This window comes from Taeniopygia guttata, chromosome 4 (assembly GCF_048771995.1).
Source record: "Taeniopygia guttata chromosome 4, bTaeGut7.mat, whole genome shotgun sequence".
NCBI classification, from domain to species: domain Eukaryota; kingdom Metazoa; phylum Chordata; class Aves; order Passeriformes; family Estrildidae; genus Taeniopygia; species Taeniopygia guttata.
In genome coordinates this window covers 9579761-9607082 of record NC_133028.1, presented here as the reverse complement: position 1 = coordinate 9607082, position 27322 = coordinate 9579761, and the positions used below count along the sequence as shown (strand labels likewise).

The 27322-nt window shown below is 39.6% G+C and overlaps 1 protein-coding gene across 1 annotated transcript in view; it reads right to left on the bottom strand.

The window, feature by feature from the left end:
* Positions 1 to 27322, bottom strand: part of HGFAC (HGF activator) — a 40485-nt gene that overhangs the window by 8309 nt on the left and 4854 nt on the right. Inside the window, exons 4-10 of the mRNA XM_030270640.4 lie at positions 23377 to 23450; positions 18966 to 19088; positions 18209 to 18340; positions 16712 to 16822; positions 4857 to 5031; positions 2487 to 2572; positions 1766 to 2006 (exon numbers count right to left, since the gene is read on the bottom strand). Of these exons, the coding sequence (XP_030126500.4) occupies positions 1766 to 2006; positions 2487 to 2572; positions 4857 to 5031; positions 16712 to 16822; positions 18209 to 18340; positions 18966 to 19088; positions 23377 to 23450 (942 nt within the window). The remainder of the gene's footprint in view (positions 1 to 1765; positions 2007 to 2486; positions 2573 to 4856; positions 5032 to 16711; positions 16823 to 18208; positions 18341 to 18965; positions 19089 to 23376; positions 23451 to 27322) is intronic.

The window sequence follows — 27322 nt, the reverse complement described above, 5'->3', positions numbered from 1 at the left end:
TCCTAGGAAAGAAAGCTAATAAGAATAAGGATAGCAACTGGGAAGTAAGGGACATTAGGGAATAATCAGGAAGTGTTTAGGAAAGGCAGTATATACTCTAGATTTGAAAGCAAGAGAATTCACATTTCACTCTTGTTCTAAAACCAATTCAAACTGCATAAGTCTACAATGAACTAAGTTACCAAGTTTCTTCAACATTGGACCACTCCTGTGTTTTGTTACCCAGTGCAGGAGAAGAAAATATCTGTCATCACACATCATGCACAGACACAGAGTGATTTGCATCTTTGCAGTTTCCCTGGTTGCATTTCTGTGCCCATCAGGTATGAAAGCACCAGAGAACCTCCCCCAGAACTACTGTACTGAGTGCACAGCAATGACCAGCAGCCATGGACTCAGAGGAAAGAGATTCTGGGCAATTGCAATGCCGAGAGACAGCAGCAACCCTGCTACAAGAACTATACTTAAGGTTAACAAAGGAAAGGACAAAGTGTATTCTGTATTACCAAAATACAAGAAGACAATAAAATGTTCTTCTATCAATACGTAAGGCCATTATTTTCTCAGAATTTTTGCAGTAGTAAACAACCTCCTTGAAAATCAAATTTTGGGCCTGTAAAACAGTGGAAAGTCACTTTCTGGAACAGTATTTAGAACAATTTTAGAAGCATTGAATGGTTCTACTAAGACTTACAGATGGTTCATTCAGGAAAAGAAATAAAACAGGAGGGGTTTCAGAAAAGAAAAAAGAAACAATTGAGCTGCACAGGTATCTATTGTCGCCTAGTGGAAAACAGTTGGAATTGTGACTACCAGAGGTACTAAACAAACAGAAGAGCACAAATTACAATGCAGTAATTATGGAAAATCTGTACGTACCAAACGACCAGCTGGAAGTGGGTGGAAATGTCCTGAACAGCTGCCAAAGTTAGTAGCTATTTCACAACATTTGAAAAACAAATGCATTGTGGCTTGAGCTCCAAATGCTTCAGTACAGCATTCACAGTGGTATTATTAGCTCTACAAGCTATCTGTGTCTATATTCTGGCAAAAGGTTTTCTGTTTCTCTTGGCTTCTTTACTATGCAAAGGAACAATGAGTATCAAATGATGTAATATTTTTCCCTTTAATGTGATCAAACTGAAATCAGGGAAAGTGTTGAGCATTTGTAGAAAATTAAGTACATAGAATAAAGAGCATCCTATAATCAATATTTTCTCCAGTGTCCCACAGGAGAAAAAAAATATCTCTCAAGAAAACGAGCTTCAGAAGTTTGACAGTTTAGTTCTTCCATGTGGCTTTTTGTGAAGCTCAGCCCACTCCATTTGTGTCAACCAACAGTAATTTATTGTCTCCAATAAATCATTGCTTGGCTGTCTCAGCCTTTCTGAACAAAACACAGCAGTGAGCATAGTCATCTCTGTTATATCTCAAAACAGGCATAAACATTCAGAAAGGTAACCAAGAAGAAGAGAAATATTTCTGTTCCCCTGCAAGTTCTTGCACATGAGATGCCCCATTCTGTGTGCTGCTTCACCCTGCCTTATTCATTTAGTAAGGATGTTTAGATTCCTTGAGACTGCTTAAGGAATAAGATAAGGGTTTATGAGATTATAGTAGTCCAAACCATTTTTTAGATCTTTAGGCGTATTCAAATTGCCAGAAATTCCTTTTGACACATTGGTCTTTTATAATCTCATCTTCTTTCTTGTCTCAGTTCAGATTTGTTGTGAAGACCCACTGTCACACTAAGGGGTGAGCTTACCTGTTAGCAAAGCAGTGTGCTGCTGACACAACCCAGCAGGTCTGAACCAGACTTCCACCACAGAAACTCTCTCCAATATATATAGCTGCTGTCCAGGGGTGAGATCCAGGCAGAGATGAAGACCCCCCAACAATCCTGGGTCTCACAAAACTTCTTTTTTTATGTCTTCTTCCACATGGTCTTTTGGTGCTTGCAGAGCTATCTACTTTGTCTGGAACTAGTGGCCTCCTTTCCCTGCTTGCTGAGATAAAAAGGGATATGGCTTCAGACTACCAGAATCTTTATGTTTTGGAATTAAACACCATTAAACACATCTTCAGGGTGTAGACCTCTCATTGCTCACAGAGGCCCACTCCCTTTTTTGGGCCTGTAATTCCCAGGGTGATGATAATTTTTACCAAAATTACCAAAATGTCAGTCATTTCTGGCACCTTGCATATTCTAGCAGAAAATTTGGGGATATTGGGATGGTTGTGACCAAACCAGTAGTATGACAGTGTGACCAGCAGTAGTATGACACTGTTGCTATTTCAGGACAAGAATCACAGATTGTATCACAACTCCAAAAATGCAAAAGAAGCCTGTTGTTTACTGGAAACAGTAAAATATTCAACACTTCTGGGAACAGTAGAACACTCAAAATTACACAGTAAAACCTTGTTGTAGCATCAATAAATCTTCATTCATTCATACCATGGATTTTAAGAAAGCCTTTACATACCACAAGTTGGAATGTCACAATACTCCCAAGACAAACTGTTGTCCTTCATGATGTAACACCAGGGCTTATCATCATCATCTGGATTTCTGGTTAATTCAGGGGAAGAGGGAATGACAAGCATTAACCACAGGTTCTTCCAAGCTTCTGAAAGGTTTTCTGCTTTTTCCTCTTGCACCATGCAGAGCACTGACAGGGCTCTCAGATTTTGAACCATCTGACAAAGTACTCACCTACAAGGGTGAGCAGATTTTCCATATAATTGTTCATCTTAAAACTAACCAAGACTAAGGTTCGCTAGGACCTGAAATACAGACATAACTGAACACCTGTAAAACTTGCCTACAAGTATTTGGATGCACGAGCATGTTCACATCATTTAACTACAGCCCACACTGAAGTGCTTTCACAGGTATCAGCTCAGCTATTTTCAGAACTAAATCCCATGGGAGAGATTCCTGTTTTAGGTTATTTTTTAGGCGAGGAGATTCCAACACAGGTAGACTCATAGAAAATCCATAACAAGAATAGCTAGCAAAAATGAATTTGCAAATCTCAAGTTCACATTCCCTGGAGAGCCTGAGGAAATTAAAGACTATTTCAAGAAAATATTGTATTCCTCAAAAAGGTTGGGGAAAAAAAGGAGTAATGGAAACTGTTTCACCCTTTATTATCTTGGTGTTAAATACATTTTTGTTTGATTCCATTTGGGTTTCTCTGTGGTTCAGCCTATCTTTATCAATGCATTCTAAGTAACCAGAAATCTGCCCAGTTTACACCTCCAAGAATATAGGGAGACTTTATTAGACCAAGAAGAATAGACGAGGTAGTTCAGAGCTCCAGATAAGCAATAATTCTAATTTCAGTTGGATTTATCACAAGCACTTTCTGTTATTGTAATGTTCTTCGATTATTTTTTCTTTTTCAATCTGACTGCTCATCAGAAAAAGATTAGAGCACTTTCAAATTCTTAGAACTGAAGAAGCAACACAGGTTGAGTCATCTTCCGCCAACAATGTTTCTAAATTAGACTATTTGAAGAAGAAGATATCTGCAGGATTATATAGTACAGCAGAGATATCCCCAGAAATTGTAACAAGCTAACAAAAAAGTGAAAAGCTTTTTTCTCAGTTCTACAGAACATGAACACATCAGCTCCTACACCATTTTGTTCTCTGCATTTCAAATCTGAAAGTGAATATTGGGCATAAATAATGCAAATCAAAGGGCTCAAGTTTCATGACAGCTCAAAATATATGCTAGAAAAATTGCCACACTGTGCTGGGACACCATAAATCAGATACTGAAGTCTTTGAATGAGGAGCAAGCCCTGGAAATCAAGGTGAGAGGGCTTAAAGGTGGGGTAGGAATTGTTTATTGTTAGTTGGTGTTAGAGAAAGGCTGCTTTCAGCATGCATGTATGCTTTTTATTACTAAACAAATTAGGAAGTGCAGGACATTCTGATTTTCCTGAACTTCTAGTCTAAGTTCCTTTAAAAACACATACACATACACACATAAATAAGCAATCAAGCAAACAAACAAAATCTTCAATCAAGCAATCAAGCAAACAAACAAAAGGCATCAACCAGTAATTTATGGAGAATCATGTACAGTTTGGCAGGTTTAGCATTTGCTCAGGATGAGAAATATTCTCTCTAAATAAGAACATTTATTTGTGGATATCCACTGAGCTCATGGATACCTCCATGAGAAACAGGGGGAAGAACATAAGGTGACTGAGGAGAAGTCACAAACCTACACAGCACAAGCTCTTTTCATTATAGCTTAACAGAAAACTTCAGCAGAAATGTAGTTTATCACTATATGGTACAATCAAAATTGAAACACTGGGAAATCTTTGGTAGTAGTTTTCCTTTGTAAGAAATCTAAAAGATTTAATATCCCATTTCAACCTTATTTAAATATAGTGCTTTGATTTTTCATTTTCAAGTAACTTTTCTCTTTTGAAAATATTTCTTTACGGTATATCTTTCACAAGCAAAGAATAAAAAATTAAATTAGGCATTTCAATTTAGCTAGTGCATTGATTTCTCCTTTTGGATAAGCATTAATGAACAATGTCAAAAGTTTTGCATTATGGTCTCATTTGGGAAAAAACTCATTACCCAGGGGAATTTCCAACATTATTTTGTGTCTGAGCTTCTCTCAGCAGACCCAGATATTGATTGAGCCTATCTACGAGATCTTGTCTTCTGAACATTCACTCTTGTCAGGCTGACTGATTACTAAAATCAGTCTAGCTTTTCTGAGACAAGGAGATCTCTGCCTTGAGATCCCTGGCCCTTCTCATTTCCATGACACATCCTTCTCTTGATGTACAAATGCAGGACAAACAAGAACTTTCCTCACCTGCAGTAAGGGAAGGGCCCCAGGCCAAGCTGCACTGCTTTCCCAATGCTGTCAACGTGAAGCTCTTGGTAAAGCAGGTCTGAATTCCAAGGCAAGCAGCTGTGTCCAGAAATGGTTGTCTTGGCTGTCCCTCTGTAATCTGTGCCATTGCCAATGTAGCACCGATGGCTCGGGACTGGCAGAGGAAGAGACTGGTCAGGAATCAGTGCAAATTGCATGTTAAACACTCACTTCACAGCTGAGGTTTGAAATGAGAGCCAGAGCCCAACCCTGCAGTGCCTTTCACCTTGCACCAAATGAGAAATTTTTTAATTTCTTGAATGCACCTGGACCTGAATGCACCAAACATTCAGAGGAACCTAAGAAGTTAAAAACTCTGCTTAAAATTAGTAGTAAGTTAACCTCATTTTACAGAGGAGCAAGTAAGTAATCAAGAGACAAAATAGCAGAAAATTAGACCTAACATTTGTACTGTGTATGGAAGATTTCAGTCAGCAATCTCCAGCAAAGTCAGCAATATGACTGGGATTCCTCTGGTCTAATTTTAGACACAACTGAGCTCATCTCTGGAGGCTCCCTTTTTAGTTAATTAAGAGAAAAAGAGATTTCTAGTGCCAAACTGATCCAGCCTGTTTGAGGTAACTTTTTTAAGATGAGGTAGATTCCATAGACTCCTGTCCACATTGAATGAATCTCCATTGAACATACAGGGTGCTTAAGGCAACCAGCTCAAACAGAGCCATAGTACTGAAAATAATCCTGCTCTGCAAGTGCTTCAAGGACCTGATTTTTGAAAATACTTCTTTTAATGTCCTCATACATACCCATATATATATACATATACATATATATATACACACTATACTCATGTATATTACAAATAGTGGTTATGTGTTGCAGATTCATCAGTTTTGCAAAATTCTAACTTGTAGGTTGAATTTTCTTATTCAAAACCCATGTCTTTGTCACCTGCATAAGGGCTATTTCTTCAGCTAGGTCTGACACATACATATTCCATGACCTGTATACTCAGCTGCCAAGATCTATCAACAGCACATACCAGCATTATGGCTGAAAAACATATGGGGATGCATTTGTATACAAATAGCTACACTGAGCAGAAAGCCTACACCTCAAAACACAGCTAAGAGTATCCCAAAGGAAACACAAAACCATCTAATGCACAAAAAGGATTAATTGTGACCGAGCCTCAGAGGGTTTCTTGTCCCAGCCATGTCAACGTGACATGTCCTTGACATGTCACAAGACTGATGGAATCTTCTTCTAAACATATAGACATACTTAAAGATATAACATCATTGACCAACTGTTGAAAAACATCCTCTGAGGATGATCCATCACACCACACAGTGCAGACAGCTATTGCCAAAGACCTGTTTATTTTGACAGAATAAGGTGATACATGAACCAGGGCACATAACCAGGACTGAAATAATGAACCACAGTACTGAACTGCTGCTGTTAATTACCCTGCCAAGTCATCAGTGTAGTGACAGACCTCAAAACCACAAGCAAGCATATGGCATAAATTTGGGAGATGAAGGTCAAGAAGGTTGGTGGAAGAACATTAGTTAGTATACAAACACTTAGCTAAATGCACTTTCTAGCTTGGCCTGGCAGACACTTCTGACGTGCTGAAATCACATTTTCTCCCACCTGCAACCTGAATCAAATTCCCTTTATTCAATGACTAATAACATTAAATCAAACTCATATTTTAAGGACCATAATCTAGGACCTGACAGAAAATAACTTGTCTGTCATTTGTATTGTTAGCAAGAGTAACCATGTCTTGGCAAACCTGCCATTTATTTTTTGAGCAAGTTGCAAGTTACACTGCTTTGTTTGCCTGAAACAGCATCATGAAAATACTACAATCATGCCGGATACTAATTTTTTTCATTTATGCAGGGAAGTACTAGGTGCTGTGTTTACTTGTACTGTATTTATTGCATTCAGAAACAATTTAGAGTGACTACTTTTATGAGAATGAAACAAGGGATTGTATTTCAGTATAGACCCGGGGCCATATTCTGCAATACCAGTGGTTTGGATGTCTTGCAGATGGTGTTTACAATTTGTGCTTGTCCTTGTCAGGCTTAAAATCCAACATATCTCTATTTCACCAGGTCTGCCAGTCATTGCTAAAGCTGCCAGCATATTTTAACTGGAAGAATTTGGCCTCTTTCTATATCATCCCTCACATTCTCCTTCTGTAGCTGAAAAGTTAAGATTACATCTTGCACTTGTTGAGGGGAACAGTAATATCTCTCTTTGTTTCTCTTTTGTTTTATGAAGAATATTTTGGAAACAGGCATAACTTGAGTTACTTTGCTATCCTGTGGAAAGGCTTCTAGGTGAAACATTAACATTCATTAGTAGCTTTCCTTTGGTCTGTGCTCCACTCCAGAAACCTTTACCTGACTGGTTGGCAGCAGCACCATTGTACACACTAAAGCCATGAGAATTATCAGCAATGCTTTATAGATTTTATCACCCATAATTCAGGAAAAACAGTTTTAAAAAATATCCCTGCAATTATTGCAGTCATATAGATATTTTGCCTCTAATTCTCTTTTTTTTTTCTTTTTTTTTCTTTTTTTTTTTTTTTTGGAACTGTTACAGCACTGAAAAAATCTCTTTTTCCCTCTTTGTCAGAAACAGTGTGTAGGTGGTCTGCTTTCAGCAGTTCTTAATGGATTGCTCTGACTGGGAACTGTTCAATCCCAAATCCATATAGCTTCCACAATGTCTCATAACTCTGAAACATATTTATTTTCTTATGTGGAAGAAAGTCATGGAGGATGTAATATATGCTTTCTTATTCATTCACTTCCCTATACTACCACCAATCACTGCTAAGAGTAGAAATGGCCAAAACTTTCAGATTATGAAAGTTTTGATGCAAATGCAGATTCAACTTACTCTGCAGTCCTTTGCCACTATCATCCCTCTTCGCTTCTTTTCAGAAAAAATATTATTACAATTTAAAATTATAAATAATTTCTTGTTGTGTTTTATTTTTTCAATCCAAGGTATTTCAATAGTTCATGTAAAACATTGCACATGTGTTAAGATTTTGTATTTTATAAGCAAGTCACAGCAAATCTCTGCCTTTTCCAATAAAACAGTTTTGGATCTTAAAAGTAACAGCAGCCTGAAATAGCAGTTATCCAATCAGTTCCAATTGCTAACTTTCTGAAAGCATTTCACAACACTTTTTGTCTCCAGATCTTGTTTCGAGTCCTGTAGTTACATACCTGAACATATTTAGGAGCTTCCTTTGAAACTCGCTGCAGAAAACAATGAATCTTTCACATTTTCTTTTCCTCAAAACACCTCACCATCAATTTTCCTGATGTTTTTGAGCTTGGAATGTACTTTTTTTCCACATACACATAAGATGTTTCATTCTGTTTATAAAAATATGTTTTTCCACTGGTGGTTATGATTCTGGGACAGGATGGTTTAACGTAACCCTTTTATTCAGCAATGCTTTGATTTATCCCTGACCAATGTGTAATGCTTTCATGAAATACAATATTAGATTAATTTTTTGTACTACTCTATATAAACTGATGGCAGGAACAGAGAGGGAGAAGAGGAAAAGGACATATCCAACCTAAACCTCCCCTGACTCAGCTTCATGCTCTTTCCTCGAGATGACCAGCAATGAACAATGATCTTTTATGCCTCTGCATTAATTTGTTTCTTACATGGCCTCAGCATTACAGGATGTGTTGCCCTTCAAGCCATCCTTTACAAGGGTATAAGCCAAATTTCCTTTCTACATGAGTTCAAACTCGTGGGCTGCCTGCAGAAGGGTTTGTCTTTTCTTCATTCAGCCAGAAGTTCCCTGACCTCCCTTCCTGGGTAGCTGTGAGATGCCCTCAGAGATGAAAGGTGTGAAAGCCTTTGATTTCAGGGAGCTGCACTTCCCCTGCTGCACAGGCTGGCAGTAAATGTGTAAGAGAAAGGAGTCTCTGGTATTCATGGAGGCTGCTCTTACAGGCATCTCATTCCATCAAAATTATGCACTGAAACAGCACACACAGACACACATACCCTGCCAGGTGTTCTGAGAGCAATAAGGCAAATGTTTCTGTGCTAAATGAAACAAATGCCATGAAGAGAGCTTTGAAAGACATCCATGTGAACCTCGTACTGCTTCCAAAGGAGGATTTGACTTATCTTCCAGTGTGTCCCTACGCCACTGAAAATCTCTGTAAATATCTAAGGAGCAGACTCCACTGAAGAAACCAGTTGCCATTTTTTTCACTCTTTAATTATGAGAATGTGAAGTCTGATGACATGAGGCAGAGGATTGCACAGCAGGAGCACCAGGACTGGACTGTTCCTGTCTTGAAGCAAATTGCTTTGCATTTTCCTGCCTGTCTGTGAATGTGAGGCATAACAGCACCCACTGTGGCTTTCAGAGTTTAAAAATTAATGAACTCATACCACAAGTGAAATATAAGGGGACCTATGTATCTATATGCCAATATAATTGAATCACACTGTTATTTACCTAGACTTCAATATTTCTGTTTGGGGTCATGAACAGCAGATTGCACATATATAGAATAAATAACTGATTTAAATAATTCTGCCACTTTCTAGTTTGTTGAATAGCACTAAAACCTCTGGACTGACAGCACCTAACACTGGAATGAATGCCTGGTGAAACTGCAGCCTGATTATGACACAACCAATCTCTCTGAGCTAAAGGCTAGGCAGAAAGGTGGAAAAATTGTCATTTTTTGTAATCAATAAATCTAGCAGAAAATTAACATGTAAAACAAGGATGGATTTAAGACTGTGGGTGGAAAAAAATCATTTACATGCACAAAAACTCTTAAAGTTGTGTCCTGGCATAAGGACGGCACACTGCATTTACTGAAACTAGACTATTTTTTAATATGTTTCTTCTTTAAAGTGTCTTTGTACCTTCATACTTGCCAATGTTTAGATCATCTGAGGTAAAATTGAAGAGATTTATATCTGTTATAAAAGCTAATGTACAAAGCTACCTTCTGAGTAAGTTGAATTCTTTAATGTAAAAATTTAAATCCAGAAATCTATACTCTGCCAGTACTTTCTTATAGCTTAGAAAAGTAATATCCTAGATAAGAGAAAGGAGTGGCTCTTTTTCCATTTCATTTTTCTATTTATTATCTTCATTTCTAGTACAATAGTTATGATTTACAGAGTCATAAATGCAATCCAATAGGTAGGTATATAAAGCTAATAGGAGCAATATATTTAGGAAAAAGGCTGTCAAGAGCTAGGGGAAGAAATTCTGGCAACAACAAGCCAATATCAGTTCTATATTACTTTGAGAGTTACACAGACTGCCACATAGGATTTTCAAGAATATCTGAGTGCCTAATTCATAGTGAAAGTTTTCATTCTTTTGAATATACATGTAGGTCGTGATGTGCTTAGAGTATGAGCCAAAATAACCCTCTGGACAGGAAAAGGAAAAGACTGTGTAGCAGTTAATGATGGTCAGCAGAGGAGCAGCTGCTCTGAGAGAGACTGTAATGAGAGGTGGGGTCTCTTGAGCCCCCAGAGCCTCCAGAGTGGGCTGAGAGGAGAAAGCAGGATATGGGAGAAACAAACAATACAGTAATCCAAGGATGAGCTGCATCACATCTTCCACATCTTCCCTTCAACCACCTTCCTGACAATTACAGCCAATTGCATGGATTAAGAGATGTCAATCCCCTTGCACTTCAAGAGAAGATTGCCCTCTGTAAGATAATGAACTGAAACCACTATCATGTCTCAAATAAATCACAAATAGGATTAAAAACACCCTAATGACTTTCAATTAACCAGCACCCAGTAACACTGCTGCCAAGTCAGGCACTCTCACAAGACTAAGGACTAAGGAGCTGCTTCAAATTAGCAGCTGCTAATATTAATCATATTAGTTTATACTAGGATTGCAACTTGTCATCTAAAAAGGCAACACTGTAGATATACACAGCAAAACACAGAAAGCTTAGTGTCCACCAGTATCTGGAAAATGCACAGCTATGTAAAATTAAAGAAGTATTCTGTGGATCTTGAACCTACTCCTATCTCTGACTGGAGAAATTTTTCCCTCTTCTTTGGTACCTGCCTTATCTCTCAATCCTTACAGAGGTAGTCCTTGCTGTATGCCATGCTGCTACCAGCACAGTTCAATAGCTCTCCTCTCTAGCCCACATTTGCCAAGGTGCCAAACATAAGTTACTAATCCATAACCTCCATGCAAACAGTATTTCCTTCTTAATTTTTGTTTTTCTCTATATTCACCAAAAGCTTTTTTTATGGTCCTAAAATTGCAAAGAAGGCTGGGAGATAAGAAGAGCCTATCATTGCTCACATCTGCCACCTCCATAAATGACATGGATTGGTTGTTTTGCAAAGCCACAGTTGTCTCTGGTCTCCTGCTCACCATCCCCTAGAGTGACACTGTCTCAGTGCAATGAATCACAGGTGGGGACTTACTGGACAATGCCATGCTCACCCATTTCTTCATCTTCCAGTGCCTCCTACCACTGATCATTGCAGGCAACAGTCTACTGGACATAGTTTTTATCCATGTAACTCCAGCATTGTAGAATTTTCTTTTAATAGTTCAAAATCTGATAAAAATCCAATTCACCATTACTATTACTGCAGTTCTGCTTTAGGCTTTCTCTTCATTATCCTTGCATTATTAACCCATGCCTTCCCCTCATCCAAACTCCATGGTGACCTCTAAAATTTGTCCTGTGCAAATAACCTAATCACCTCTCCAAGCCATATTAATACATAATGGTGCTTTTTTAATCTGCTGTTCCATCTATTTTTCCACAACTGTGGAGAAATAAAGACTTTATTCTTTTTCAACCTGCTTTCACAACTAAGCCCAGTGCTTCATACACACAAGCAGCAAACATCTTCTCAGCCCCACTTAGAAATCCTTTTCAAGTCTTACAGACCAACTTGTCCAAGTTCAGTGAGGGACTGACTGGCCAGTTAAATACCATTTATCATTGTCAGCCAAGTGACCTTGTTATTATACTTCACCCTCTTTCCCCCTGTGTTTCTAGAAAGTAAAAAATTAAACACTAATCCAAAAGAATTCTAGTACAGGGTAAATATAAACCAGAAAGCTAAAATTCATTATCTTCTGTCTTCTTCTTCTTCAAAAAAGAAATATTTAAAACTTTCCTTCCAACCTCCAGAGCTGATTTTCCTTTACTAAATTAGCTTTTTTAGTAGAAAACTGCCAACACTATTTCAGTAAAAGAACCACTAAAAAGGTGGGTTTGCTGTCATTTTTACTAATTCTATTACCGCAAACTCCTCCAGTTTAACCCCCAAAGATGTGGCCAAGAAGGGTTTTTTTTTTCATGAATGTCATTATATATTCAGATATTCTATCATCTTCCTTTTCTGAAAATCCTCAACCTGCTTCTGACATACACCACATCTTACATAACCAGAAGCCTTCCACAATTAGCATTCCAACTCATGCTTTCTTTAAAGATATGGTGCATCTCTAATTCCATTATCCATAGCCTAATGAGGTAAATACCCCAAATGCTACAAAGCAGAGTTTTCAAAAATACCTTCACCAACTTCACATTTCGTCATGATCAAAATATTATCAAAAGTATTATGACTACCTAAGCCTTAATCCAAAGAAAACTCAAAACACAATCCTCTGTGCAGTGCTTCCAGTATGCTCAAACCTAGTGCAGCCCACAACCACAGTGAGCAAATGCTTCAGGAAAAGACTTGGTGACTAAGTACCAGAATAAATATATCAGAATATAAACATATCAGAATATAAATAAAGAATAAATAAGAATAAATCAGGAATAAATTTAAAATACAAATAAGTACCTCAAATTTACTAACAACTAACATCCAACCAACAGTAACAAAGCTGTGTTAAGAAAAAGAAGTGCTTTTACATGGAAATCTGGCAAAATATATATTCATTTCCATTCACATTCCATTCAACTAAAGTATAAAAGTGTGAATGCAATGGTGGGGTTTCAACCACAGAAACCTAAAGGCACTAACCCCCTGAAAAAAAATTCTACATCTCCTTCCTTTACCCTTTAACCCCCTTTAACTTCTCAATAAATGCATATTATAGTGAATTATCTGTCTTCTGGCCAGATAACTCCTCCTTGTCTTTAGCTGTGTATCCCTTTGTGTTCATCCAACATCTTCACCATGGCCCCTCTCCATTCAAAGAAACATAAAATGTTAAATAATTTTACAATTACATATTTATAACCGTCTGTCAGCACTTATCGCCTCCAGTGAAGCTAAATATTTACAAAGTTTATTATCTACCAAATAAATTCAGTCTCCATTCCCAATGCCAGGCTGGGCTAGAGATAAAATATTCCACTCACATCTTTCCCAGTTTTCACTTCTTGCCCACGTTTACCACCACTAAAGTGGTTGGATTTGGGCCCTTTTGATAACTTTCTGTGTTCAATGTGAGAACCAACGTTACTCATGATTGGACAGTTGATTCTGAATTTCACCTAGAGCCTGGATTCAGAGCTGTTTCCAAAGAGAATGCAGCTACTCTTTAAGCACAAAATTCTTATTTCTGAAAATAGATGCATATTTAAGGGTGATTATTATGAATTGAATTTAATTAAACATGGGTCCTTGAACAATTTTAAACAGCATCTCTTTGCAGAGAGATTTGTTGGTGATGCATCTAATTTCCTTCAAAATTAAACTTCACTGAAATCCTATGCATATAAACTGTCTCAGAACACTTTTTTTAAATGGCAGTTCTTTCTTTAGTACTGAAAGTATCTTATTTAAGAAGAAAATAATGTATTGCCACAAAGAATAAAAATCTATATTAAAAACTGTCTTTTCTATGTCAATCTCCTTTGTTATGGATATCTCCTCTGTTACTTTTAAGTCATCTCATAATTTTCCAGTAGCTATATGGTCATTTATGATAATGACCTAGAAAAATATATTCATATACACATATATGCACACACAAATATATATATATAATGATTGTTTGCAAAGAATTTTAAGATCAAAGATGAGTTTTGAGTACTGACAGAGACACTGTAGTCCAAAAAGTAATGGGCAGATAAATAGGTATCTTTAAAATCACAAAAGTTATTATTATTCTGTTACTCACTGTTCAAAGGGGAAGAATAAAATTACCAGGCAGTAGGTTTTTTGTTAACAATAGAAAATACTTCTTTTCATCACATCTATTTATATTCTGGAACTTCTTGACATGGAATGCTGTGAAAGGGAAAAGCATAAAGGAGTACTAAAGAGTTTAGACAAATTCATGGAAAACAGGTAAAGGTCTGACAGATATGATGGTCAAAGCATCTGCTAAATCCTCAACCAAGAGAATTGTTTCTCAGTGCTTTCAAAACCTGCTGGTTTTGCTCCTCAGTCTACTGTACCAATGTTTGGGGCACAGCAGTATTTAGGCATGTGATCTGATGGATGAGGGATGGTACCTCATTTATTAATATTTGTTGAGAATAATGTTAAGATAATTTTGCTGGTTTTCTCTTAGACACACATGAAAGCTGGTTATTCTTTGTGTAACTCAAGGGCAGAGGATACCTCAAACACATTACAGCTCAATAACAGTCTGGGAGACATCCTGTTTATTACATTGATAGATTTCTGCTTAAAAAAAAAAAAAAGGAAATATAAGAAGGCGTCTTTGCATCACACTTTGTCTTTAAGGTTGCTTCTTTAACTGATAACTCAGAAAAAGTACTTTGGAGAGGAAATACTGTAACACTTTCCCTGAATCCAGCATTATAGCCACCAGTTATTCTGACTAAAGGGTAACCTCATAGGTACATCCTGTTAGACAAGGAAAACTGTATAAGACAGTAAAAAGGAAACAAAGAAAAAAGCAATTTCTGTTCACTGCATCAAATTGAAGGGTCAAAGAAAAAAATTAATCCAACAAATATTAAAAAATCATTTCTGAGTCATCAGAGAATACAAGCCTGTAAGAACTTTCACCAAAATGCCATTGCCCTACTGTGGTGATAGTACCAGGTCTATAGACCTGAAAACTCATTTATTTGCATTAATTTAGAATGACTAAATCTTGACAAAGAGTTTTTTTCTTTTTTAAAACTCTTTGCAAGGCCCTGACACACAAACACATTCCATCGGTTCCCATTCTGTGTAGGGGTATTAGGCAGCTGAACGCAGATGGATTGTAAGCATCCAAAGCCACTTGTTTAGCAAACCAAATGTTTGCTTTATAATTTTCAAGTAATCAAAGAGCACCTGCTTATTTCTTGTTCTAAGCTAGTCAGAACTGGTATGACAGCTGTGACACTGCCTTCCTGATGTTTATTATCCAGGCCCTGCTGGGTGGATGTCTCTGTGCACCATTTCCACTTCAGGCAGGGGAAGCTGATAATAAAACAGGAATTAGAAAAGCAGCTTAATGTGAAAATGAGCAGAGTGCAGCCCTGCCCCGGGCTCCAGGTCACACCTGATAATAAAACAAGAATTGGAAAAGCAGATTAATGTGAAAATGAGCAGAGTGCAGCCCTACCCCGGGCTCCAGGTCACACGTGTGCTGTGCAGCCCCGCACCCAGATCCCTGCAGCAGCACCCCCAAAGCCTGGGACAATCTCCCCAGGGTAACTAGGACAAAATAACTGAGCTAAAGTAGCGCTCCTCATGAAGGACTTAAAAGAATCACAAATCCATTTTGCATGATTCATCAGGTACCTGGTGAGTGAACATTCAGGACCAGCTCATACACTGTCCAATTTACCCACTCACTCCTGCTATTTGCCATTCCAGCTGGACTGCTGGCCTCCCAAATGGATTTTTTTTTTCCCCAGCTAGAATAATTGGCTACACCATTTGTTAACTATCAGAGTAACAAAAAGAATGCCAGATACAAATTGCAGTGTTCATTTACAGGTTTTTTTACCTCACCACCCATTCGGATTAAGAAAGTGCCCACCAGAACTACTGGGAGTCATGTCCTCAGTTTTGATAAGCCATGGGATTTATGCACTCAGAAAGCCACAGCCAGTGAATTGATGGGGTCACAGGATGGTGCGGCTGAAGGTCTATTAAAATTTATGCCTAAAAGTGCATTTATTTAAAAAGTAGCCACTGGCATAACTTGCAGATATAGCATGCAAGCAAGCAGGATTTAACACCTGCAGGGATAAATGTTAAATCTTCCGGAGGAAAGTTGTATCAAAACTATGTAGCATCTAAAATGGAAAGCAGGACTAACACATAGATACCAAAAAGCAGATTTCTCTGCCCTGACCCACCAAAGAAAGGAAGGGGTTTTGTATAACCTGTACTGGGCTAAACGTGCTACTAACTTGAAGTGTGCAGTAATCCAAACAGTGAGCATTTTCTTTGTCCCACAGTCATTTAGTGCTACCAAAGAATGGCTGCTGGATTTTGTCAGACATAAATCCCTGCTTTATAAGGGGATGTATGGATCTGTAGAGAGGCAGTAGCTTTAGAGTACAACTCTGTGACTAATTCTGCAAAATGGAAGCCTACACTTATTTTATAGGCATGTATAATTGGATTAAAATTTCAGTTTGATTGTCTATAAATTAAAGGGCAAGAAAAAGTATTTTTAGAACCAGAGTCTTAGTGGTGAAGTGTGTGTTATGTTTTGCACTGGAGAAATACATTAAATCCTTGTTCTATGTGACTTTTCAGTTGGTACAAGAAATGTCCTCAAAGACAATACAATAGAGACAAACCCACCAGCCTTACACCCAGATGAAAACTCCTAATTCTGTCTGCCTGTAGGTTTTTATACTTACCAATATTGCAATACTTCCCTGCATAATTTTCTTTGCAATCACATACTATTTTCCCAGTGGAGGCAACCATCTTGCACTCTCCACCATTCATGCAAGGATTATGAATACAACCTACAAGAAAACACAAGCAATGATCAAACCAAAGGTACAAAATATTCAAGAGAATCAGTCCATTTTAACTTACTGTAGTGCATCTCCTCTGTGCATATGCATTTGGGGGAAGTTTTTCTTTTTTGTTTATGTCAGACCTACACTTGTGATAAATTAAAGAAAAGGCAACTCGACAGATTTCTGCCCACTAAGGTCTGTTTCATTGTTGTCACTGCTATTGGATAATGTCAGCTATTGAAAGATACTATCAATGAACAATAGGTAAAATGGGGGTGGTGATTATTATTACTAGTGGAGATGGTATTAACATTTATTTCTTTACAGAAGGTTCTGCCAGTTCCAGACTTGCCTCTGAGCTCTATTAGAATTTATAATAAGATATCTAGTAGGGAGCTCAGTTAAATATTTAAGATCTGTGATTGGGAAGTATTAAGTCCTATCAAATTTCCCGACTCTCACATGGACTCTCAATGTCCTAGAAAGCCACTGACTCTCCATACTTTAGTTTCTTTAGGTTTTAGGTGGGAATAAAAGCACCTACATACTTCAAAGGACTTTTATGAAACTTATTTGGACTGTGACTTACTTGTGAATCTGGGCAGGGTAAAAGTTATCCAGACTGAGTAACAGAGTAGCCATATCAGAGCACATATATAGGTGAGGCACATGGTTTGCTTCCCAGCATCTCTCCTCCAAAGAAAAGGTGCTGTGCTGGCTTCTTCAGTTGGGTGACAACACAAAGTACATATCCTGTGCTGGCTGGCCAGGGTGTTGGGTTTCTGACAACCTCTTAAAAAAGGAGGAGGCTTCATAACGTAAGCATGAACCCTGCCAGGAATGGGGCAAAAATCATGGGACTCTGGAGCCAATGCAGGCCTTATGGGATCTTGGAGGCAGGTAAAATTTACATGCTGGTAGTTCAAGAGTGGGATGGACTTGGGAAGACACACAGAGGCAAAACAGCAATATGAAGTGATTGTTGCTGTGCAGGGTGTGCCTCTCAGGCAGGTTATAGTTTTGGGAAAAACTTTACCACTTCTATATTACTACATTACTGCTTCTACTATATAACCTGTTGTATAGTCTTACATGCTGCAGATCAGAGTTTCATCTCTCTCAAAGAAAACACTGAGGTGTGTTCCTGAAATTCATCATAATGCATATAGATGCTTCCTCAAATAAGGATGGACACATTGAAGGGATTTCCTGGGTCAGTATAGCGGCTCACTCTTGGAAAGGAAAGCTAAAATATTGTCTTTTAGGGAGGGTACATGAGTTGCAAGGGCAGCATTAGGGTGTGCAACACCACTCAGGCTTTGATAAGCTCACTGTCCTTTACTCCCACTCTATGCAGACCTGCAGCTGTGGTACAAAATAGTGCCTTACTTTTGTGTTCCACACGCCCACACTCCATCTGGCCGTTCACACACGAGCACTGCTCCACTGCTCCGTGTTGGACTCTTGACCAGCTCACACCCACATCAAAGAATTCATAGAGACTGTTGTCAAAACATTTATCTGAAATGAAGTTTTACAAACAGAACAAGTGTTCAGATGTTATTTCTTGCAAAAAATGGCACCACAATCTCTATTATCATTCCCTGCTCATCCCTTTTTTCCTGTTGTCCATGTTTTTGGACAGTTCTTCTCAAGCTAGCCAGCCTCCATAGGAGGCACTCAGCCAGTAGAGAAGCAGCTCCAGGAACTTCAGGACAGAGGTGGCTTTCTCCTAAAGCCCTGTGAGCAGGACAGTTTTGTATGTGCGTGTACATAAGGGATAAGGATTCACCTGAAATTGTGCAGCTTTTTCATGTCTCTGTGCATTGCCTACCAGATCTTAGTAATTTCCAAACATGTAAGGGATATTTAAACCTTAAAAACAGCAAAGGAAAGGGAGGAGTCTTTTTGTGTTTCCCATGCTCAGAGCATACTTGAATTTATAATTGCACAGCAAGCTATTTTCAGTTGTCCTGTCAGGAATGGATTGTCTGTCACAACCATTTGGAAATCCACCTACACAAACATTCATGATGCAGTGGTCTCTCCCATCACAACAGCACTACCTTTTCATTAAGCAAACATTAATGACCTCTACTTACTATTCAGATTTCATGTTGTAACACTCGTGGTAGAAGATACTTACTCAGCTGGCAGTCCTCGCCTGTGAATTCCACAGGACAGGTACAGTGGTACATCCTGTGGCTGTGAGTGAGAGAACAGGTCCCTCCGTTTTGGCAGGGGTTGTCTGCACAGTGATCTAGAGAGGCTACATAAGAAGTTGTTGTTAATAAGTATGGTGTAGGTCATGCTTTGTCCTTTTGGCTCCATGAACCATTTTGTTTCAATGCCCAGTGGGTTTAATACCATCTACTAACATAATACAAAATTTGTCCAACCAATTGACAGAGGGTTTGTTTCCAGCTGTAAAACACTGGAAACGTGTTTATCCAGCTTTTAAAAACCATGTGGTAGATCACTGGGCTGAACCTTGGCCCTCCAACACTACGCTGTCTGAAAGGGGTAGGTCGAGGCACACCTGAAGTCGCCAGAGCTGGCACTGTGGTGAGGAAGAAGAGGGGACAGGTGCCCACAAGATGGAGCTGTGCCTTTACACTGGGGAGGGAGGAAGGCTGAGGTGCTGCCGCTGCCCGGCCTCTGCCCTGCCGCCTTCCACTGCCACATCCAGCACAGTGCATCTCCTTCAACTGCACAAAGGACAGCCCTCGACAGAAGCATTTGCTATGGGACTTTGGATTATGCCTAAAACTAATGGACAGCTGGAACCAAAGGGAAAATTATAAAGCAAACCACAAAGCACATTGTCCTGGGGTGACCTTACGATGCTTGTAGCCCCATTTACACATCCAAGTAAATCACACCAAGAAAGATGAAAACTGCACCAGTCTAGCATATCTCCATTTACTGGGGAATTTTCTGAATAATGGGAAAATGTGGTGGGACTGGAGGTAGGTGCCAGGACAACTCTACAATAAAAGTTTTACTTGGCAATGTGCAATGTAAAAGTAGTAAGAGTCTTGCTGGTCAGGCAGTGTTTCTGATTGCAGGCAGTGCCAAGGGATGTATCTCCCCTGCAGTTAACCAAGAGCATGTTTACACCTGCTCCAGAGTTGGCCCAACAGCTTGTCTGCATTCAAATCTTTCTTTTTAATGCTAGCCAAACTCTGCTACACCATCTCCAGTGTTACTCAATCCAGGTGCTTCTTCAGCTAGACAGTGTGTCCTGAGCATGAGATGCAACACGTCAGGGCACAGGCACACATGAACAGGGCTGAGGCGAAGAACAAATGGTGCATCCTGACGTTTGCTACAGCAGTGTAAATCTGCAGGGATCAAAATATTTACTTCAGAAGAGAGTGATGTAATTCCTATCAGATAGCTGGTCTGGGTGTATTCAGTGGTAGTTTCAACCCAGGATAACATCAAGGGAAAGCAAGTGAAGTCAGTGACATTCCTACTCTTCCTGCTGTTGATAGTTACGAAACTGCTGGTGCCGTAATGTTTCCTCAAAGGAAAATCCTGTATTTCCTATTCCCACTAAATCCAAACCATGATCTGATCTCCAAGTCATCTTCTGCTGTAACAAATGCTCAAGAAATTTTTTGTACCCTTGTAAAATCTGCAAAAAGCACTTCCAGTCATTCATTTCTTTCTCAATCTGTCCCTCACTACATCCTACCCACCACTCCAGTCTGACCTTGCAGGCATGTTCTGTGTTGTTCCACATCTTTCCTGGAGTCCTGGAACAATTTCTGTTCATAAGCAGATGGACACATCTCAGTTCCCAGTGGGGAATCCTGCTCACTATTAACTCTCCATTAACTGGGGAGTGCCAAGTCCGTGCTTTCTCAGCACTGGCTGAAGCGCCCTCATGGGTAAAACACTCCATGCTTGCTAGCTCTCATCTGGACTGCAGATTCACCTCTCTGTGTCTCTGCTGATTGAGCAGTAGCCTTGCCTCACCTTTCTGCCCATATTTCCCAACAAAAACTTTCTATTTCTGCCACCCACCTTCCTCAAAGCTCCTCCTGGGATGATGCCTCTTTCTCTTACCTGCACAGCCCACACCACTCTACTACTTCTTTCCATATCAGTCCAGAGGGATCTTAAACATACTGTCTGGCAATTTCACCCCCTATGTTTGGGTCTCCCTGGGGTTTTGGCCACTTGTCCAAGATTTCCAGACATTCAGAGAAGCAGTCCTACCAGACTGCCCAAAATCTGGAAGTCCCACATTTATGGATATTTGTACATATATGCAAGCTATGCATACACAGAATGTGTATGTGGTACTAACAGCTTCCTCCAGCAGAAACTTCCTACCCAAGCTTCACCTCCCCCTAGAGCTAAAGGCTTCTTGGTTAAACTTCCCCTTGAATTTGGAAGATGTATTTTTCTGGATCAAAGCTTCTAGTGCTACATTAATTTGTAAGCACCTCCAACGTTTTGAAGCTGACTTGTCACATACATGTGGTATTCTTGGTCTGGAGAGAGTTTGTGCTTCAACCTTTGCTCTAAAGAAGCTTTTTCTCCAAGCAAATGGATACACTGCTCACCAACCTCTTATGGCCAAAGGATACTCTCTCCCTGAAATTCCATTTCAAGAAAAAACACCTAAAAATTTAATACTTCAGAGGATTTTTTAAAATTATTATTTTACACATTTTAAAGATCAGTATTGTTCAGTTTGACTGCTTAGTTCTTCCACAGCAGACAAACTTTCCTTCTTTTGCTTCAAATTCCCTTCATCCATTATGCTGCTTTTCCTTTCAACCTTATGATAGGCCTGTTTTTTTTAAGCTATGGTTAATGATCTGTTAAACATTTCCCAAATTCAAAAACCGTGCTTGCTGGTTTAAAAAAAAAAAAAACAAAAAACAAAAAAACACCCTAAGTAGACTTATGTTTATAAATAGAACAACAGCTAAAAATATTTTAATTTTTTCAAATTTTAAATGTTTCCAGAAATAAAGCAGCTATCTTTTATTTTGCAACAGCCAGTGGTCATCCCCTCCAGCTACCCTATCCTTTTTTCTCTTTCCTTTCTTACATATATAACTCTTTTTATATTTATTTTATTTTGATGAATAGCTAAGTGCAGCCCTCATAACTTGAATCTTGTAAGCATGAACTGCCCATAAAGTCTGTGTTCATGTCTGGCACACCTGCATTAGAAAGTTGTATACATTGCTGCTTGTTTTGGGGCTGGGTCACTGGCCTCTGATCTACTGTTAATCTGTTTTAATGCCAGGCTGGAAAATAATTTAAAATAATTTAAAATTGCTGTGTTTAAAAAGGTGATGCTGTGCACTGCTTAATTTTAAACTGTCAGCGTGATTCAGCTAATTTGGCTTTTCAAGTGCTCTGGTAGATTGCAATCAGCTTGACAATAAGACTCCTGACACTGTGGAGAACTCCTTGAAAGGGGTTGGTGGAAAAAGCCCTTCATGTGAAAGTGGGAAGTGAATATCTAAGGCTATTGGTCATATCCTGCAGACTAAATGTGTCTCATTTGAAAATAGTGAGACGGCAAAAAGAGGAACATGAACAGAATTAGACACAGATCCAAAAAAAGCCTCAGGGGCATCAAGTTCGACCAGTACAACACCTGATTTTTCAAGCTGGTCTGTGGCTGTATGAAATTAAAATTTATGCACACACACACACACACACATATACATATATATATATATGTATATATATTCTTTATAAAATGGGATTCCCCAGCATCCAGTGCATGGAGCCAGAAATACAGAGATAAGCAAAGGCCAGTCACTGAGGGAATGCTGAGGAAAGGGATGCATATTCCCAGGTGATCTTTCACCTAATGTGTCAATTAAAGTGACTTTTATACATAAAGCTGACTTAGCCACAGACCTTGACTTCCCCTTTTAGCCAGACTTCTGCAATGAGGTAATTGCAGCACTAGAGTGGGGTGCCCACATGAAGCCACAGAGCTGTTCAGCCAAGTAATCCTTTCATTATCCCTCAGGACTCCTGCAAGGAAGATGTCTGGCCTCTTGTCTTCTCTGACACAACCCAAAGCTCAAGGAAGTCTGGGTTGGAGATCTGCTCTTTCCCATGAGATCTCAAGAAAGGAAAGCTGGAAGTGATGGCTGTGTGTTGTACAGGGTGTCAAATATTTCTGTGCCTTCTAAAAAAAATTACCTGGTCAGACAGACAGAAAATGCAGCTGTGTAAATTAAGGGAAAGCTAAAAGGCATATCCAAGCCATGAGGGAGGAGAAGATGATCACCTTTGTGTTTGGCTCCAGCAGGAGTTTAAATTTCCATGCTGGAATTATTATAATTCTCTCCATGGCTTTGAGTTAGTCAACAGTGAATTAAAGGCTGTGTGATATTCATAATGCTATGGCTGTGCAGCGTCACAAAGAGATTATGGAAACAGCTGATGTGAAGGCTTGCTTCAAAATAAATACACAAATAGAAGCTGCACTGAAGGCATTGTCCCTCCTTCCTGCAAGTGGCAAAGTAGGAGCCAGGTACCTGGAGCAAGTCAGCACTTGCTTACCTTACCTGAGTGGTCTCTGGGCAGCAAAGCACAGTATCCCCAGCTCCTGTCCCGGTCAAAGTTATGTGTTGTTGAACACCTGAAAAGAATCAAAAGTGCAGCTTAGTGCATCTTTGAACAACCTGGATGTCTGCACTGAAACTGCAAGGCTTTCATACTCTGGTGACCTGGAAATTCATGCGTGGTTTTTTTTTCTAATTAGCATCAGTTGCATTCAAATTCTCTTAAGAGCAGAGGAAAAAATAAGCTTTCTTTTGTTAAAGTTGCTCTGCTCCACTTGTCTCATATTAAAAACATATTAAAAATAAGATGCAAATGCAGGACATGGGATTTTCAATGAATCCTTCAGAAAAACCCAACATTCTTCCTATTTTGGGATTAGAACATGAAAGACAAAAATAAAAAACAAAACCAGAACAAATAAATTATGTCTTCTTTACTTATTACAAAGCAAGCAAAACAGGACCCAGCCCATTTTTAATGCCTGACAGTTACTGTAATAAGCTGTGGAGGCAGGAGACTGTCCACAAAGGGACTTTTCCCTGACTTTCAGTGACAAGCATTTCACCCTTTTCAGACTCAGTTCCTTTAAAGCATTCTTATTTTGGAACTTGCAAGATGAAATGAGGAAATAACTGACATGATGGTGATTTCCAAAGGCACAGATAAGACCTCTCCTTTTTTGAGAGCAGGGGACTGAGTCCTGCACACCCTCACTGGTGGTTGTTGTCTCTGTCTGCTGTCTCAGGCTCAGAGCACTCCAAGCAGCACAGAGCTGCTATTCCTCTTTTGCAGGAGTAGATTTGGAGGCTTCCCTGAGGACACACAGGGAGCACATGACTGAACTGAGGCTGTGCCTTGGAGGTCCATGACATGTCCCAGTGCACCATCCCCCAAAACATCCTCCCTAGCCAGTAATAATGCAGAATAATAGGTATCAGCTACATGACATTAGAAGACACTGGAATTTATTTAATGTGCCCAATGATCTATTTCCTATAATGCATGGTTTTATCATTCCTTGAGCAGTTATGTGATCAAATTTTTCACCCTAGGATGTCACAAGTTAGATTGAAATTTTATTGTAGCGCATGTCTACATTTTAACTGCCCTATTTTCCTTCTTAATTAGATGCTGGCATTTAAAATTTAATTAGATGTGGTATTTAAAATGCCTGATTCCTATGGAGCATCTGAATAGGCCACATATATTAAGTTTGATGCCCTCAATTATATAAGGTACACTAAAAGATGTGCTTGGTAGTCTGGTGCAAATTAACGTGGCACATACTTAAAGAGGCTGTTCTCTCACAGGAATTAAGGCTAATGCAACTGCTGGGAGCTGATGGAAATTCCTCAAAGATCCTTCTGTGGGAAGTGGATTGTGCTTTCTTTAAAGGGTGGTCTAGTATGCACAAGAATGAAGCTGAGAAATGAGTTAAAAGTGTCCTCAGCGCTGCTTATGTCACTGTTCAGCAGCAGCCAAGTTCTAAGCAAAGAGGAATCTCAAATTTTTCATCTTAAAAGATCTTTTGTTGTCAGAGACCCTGACAGAGGCTTCTTCTACCAGCCCTCCACAAACCACTGGTCCTCCCACTTGGTGCCCTCCCCAGCCAGTCCTTCCTTATCACCTTGCAGAGACTACAGTGAGGCTGGTCCTCCCTTGTGATGCCAAGCTGCCTCCTTAGAGCCAAGCTTCTTGTAGAGTAACATAATCCTTTTCTATTTTCCCCCACAGATCTCAGTCTCTGTGAGAATCTCAGTTCATCCTCAAAGCTATTTCACTTGTCTGCCTCCTTTTCTTTCAAAAATGTTTTGTCTGGTTAGAGGTCTACCAAAAAGGAAATGGTGATATTTCAGTCTTCTAGAATGTTACCTCCAGCAGCCAAACCAACCCAGTGGCCTTATTATTTCTTGATGCTATTTGCAAATACACCCACGCTCAAAATTGATGGGATAGCAAATATCTTTACATCAGCTTGTCATATAAAATTGCTAACATGAAAGTGAAAACATAAGGACAGAGATACTGAACTAATTATATCAGCAAAGTCCACTACAAGGGATTGATTTAAATAACGTTTTAAATCCATACATGGTGAATAGCATGGGAATGGACAAACAAAAGATGAGGCCAAACTGGCAGGATCAGTGAAAAGTAGGCTGGTTTTCCCTCTAGGAGCACAGGGGGCCCTTACAATAGGATGTTTGGAGAACAAGCAAAGCCCCAGGCTTGAGGCAGACAGGTAAGGAAAGAGCTTTGCCATCACAGCTGGTGTTGTCACTATGTTTGAGATTTGGAGGTTGCCTGAGACTTTTTTAGGTGCTGTCCTGACCATGAGACATGGCTTGACAGACTTTGCCTGACAACAACAGAACAACCACTACCAGCTCCAGAAAAATTCAGAACCTGATGCTTGACATCTCCCAGCTCAGCCCACAGGTACTTCTCCTTTCCAGGACTGTCATAAACGCCCCATCCTGTAATCCAGCTTGCCAAAAAGCTTTCCTCTGCACTGTTTTCAGTTGGTGGCCAACACATCAAAAGTTATCTTCTAGTTTCCAAGGAAGATGATAAGATCATGTCCTTCCTACACAGACCCAAACTCGCCCTTGCACAGGGGCCCCTCCCATCCAGAACTGAAGCACAGGATAAGGCTTCTGCAGGGCATGAGTCAACACCTTCCAACTCACAGCCAAAATCTCGGGCAAGGTCTGCTCCTGCCAGTCCCCTAGAGCAGAATCTGAGGAACCCCTCCCACGCTGGGACACAGGGACAGCTGCTGGCAGCTTCCCTGCACCAGCAGGTCCAGCTCAGACCATCCTTCCCTTTTGCTGTCATGAGTGTTCACTGCACCCCCATTCTGTCTGTCCCTACACTGCTTTGTCTTTCTGGAGGTACCAGTGAAACTCGGAAGCAATTCCAGCTGGTTTTTTTCCCTCCTCAGCACAAAAGGAAAATTTACACTATGTCTTTAGCAAGATATGTAAGACTTAGTAATAGGCCACTAAGTGGAAATTTATCTATGAAAACAGATTATAATTAAGGGAAAAAGCAATATAGGATGCTGTTAAAGGAGGCCTGTTATTTAAATAGTGCCGTTATTTTGTCTTCTTTCCTATATTTTCAATAAATATTTATAAAGATACAGCTTGTTTTTTGCTCTCAAAGTAGGGTGAGCTTTCTGTGGTCAGAAACTGTGTGAAACACAGTACCTGTGTCATATGTAGTATGAAAAAACATAAATCTAAAGTAAATTTGAGTGAGATTTAGCCTGCACTGTAAAGTCCTGCCTGTAGTTCTGACCCCAAGTATGATTTGAGGTCTGAGGACATGAATTTAAACACATAAGTCAGTGCTCTCCTGGTCGGGTTTGCTGGAATTCATCCCTGAAGAAGCAGTTTGGACCCAGCCTCCCACCATCCCTTGTTAGCAGCTTGCAGGAGGCAGGAGCAGGAAGGGCACAAGCCTTGCCCTAAGCTGGAGCCTGCCAGGTCCCCTGGGATCAGTTGTTCAGTGTAAGTCCAGCCTGGGTTAGTGCCAAGACACACAAAAAGTGCACAGAGCAGGTTTCCCAACAGCTATTCAGGGCCTTTTCCCAGCATCTCCGTGCCTGAAGTCACACATTAAGTTGCTTTTAGCTTATGAGTGATGAGCAAACACTGGTCAGAAGGTCACCCATAGGGTGAAATGATCTGTCAAATCCAAATAATTCCAGCTGTCCTCCTCCTTGTCTCCCTGCTTGTAAATGGCTTTTAAAAAGTCAGAAGCATAAGAGCAAGTTGTTCAAGGTCAGCTCTAAAGTGTGCTCTAACCTTGGACCATCCACTGACAGGTTTTTCCATTTCTGTGGCCTAACTGGCTAAAAACAAATACACAGTGTCATGTATTAACAGGATCCCTCTTAAGCATTGCATGAAATAAGGTGGGTACTAAGGTCGAACTCTTTGT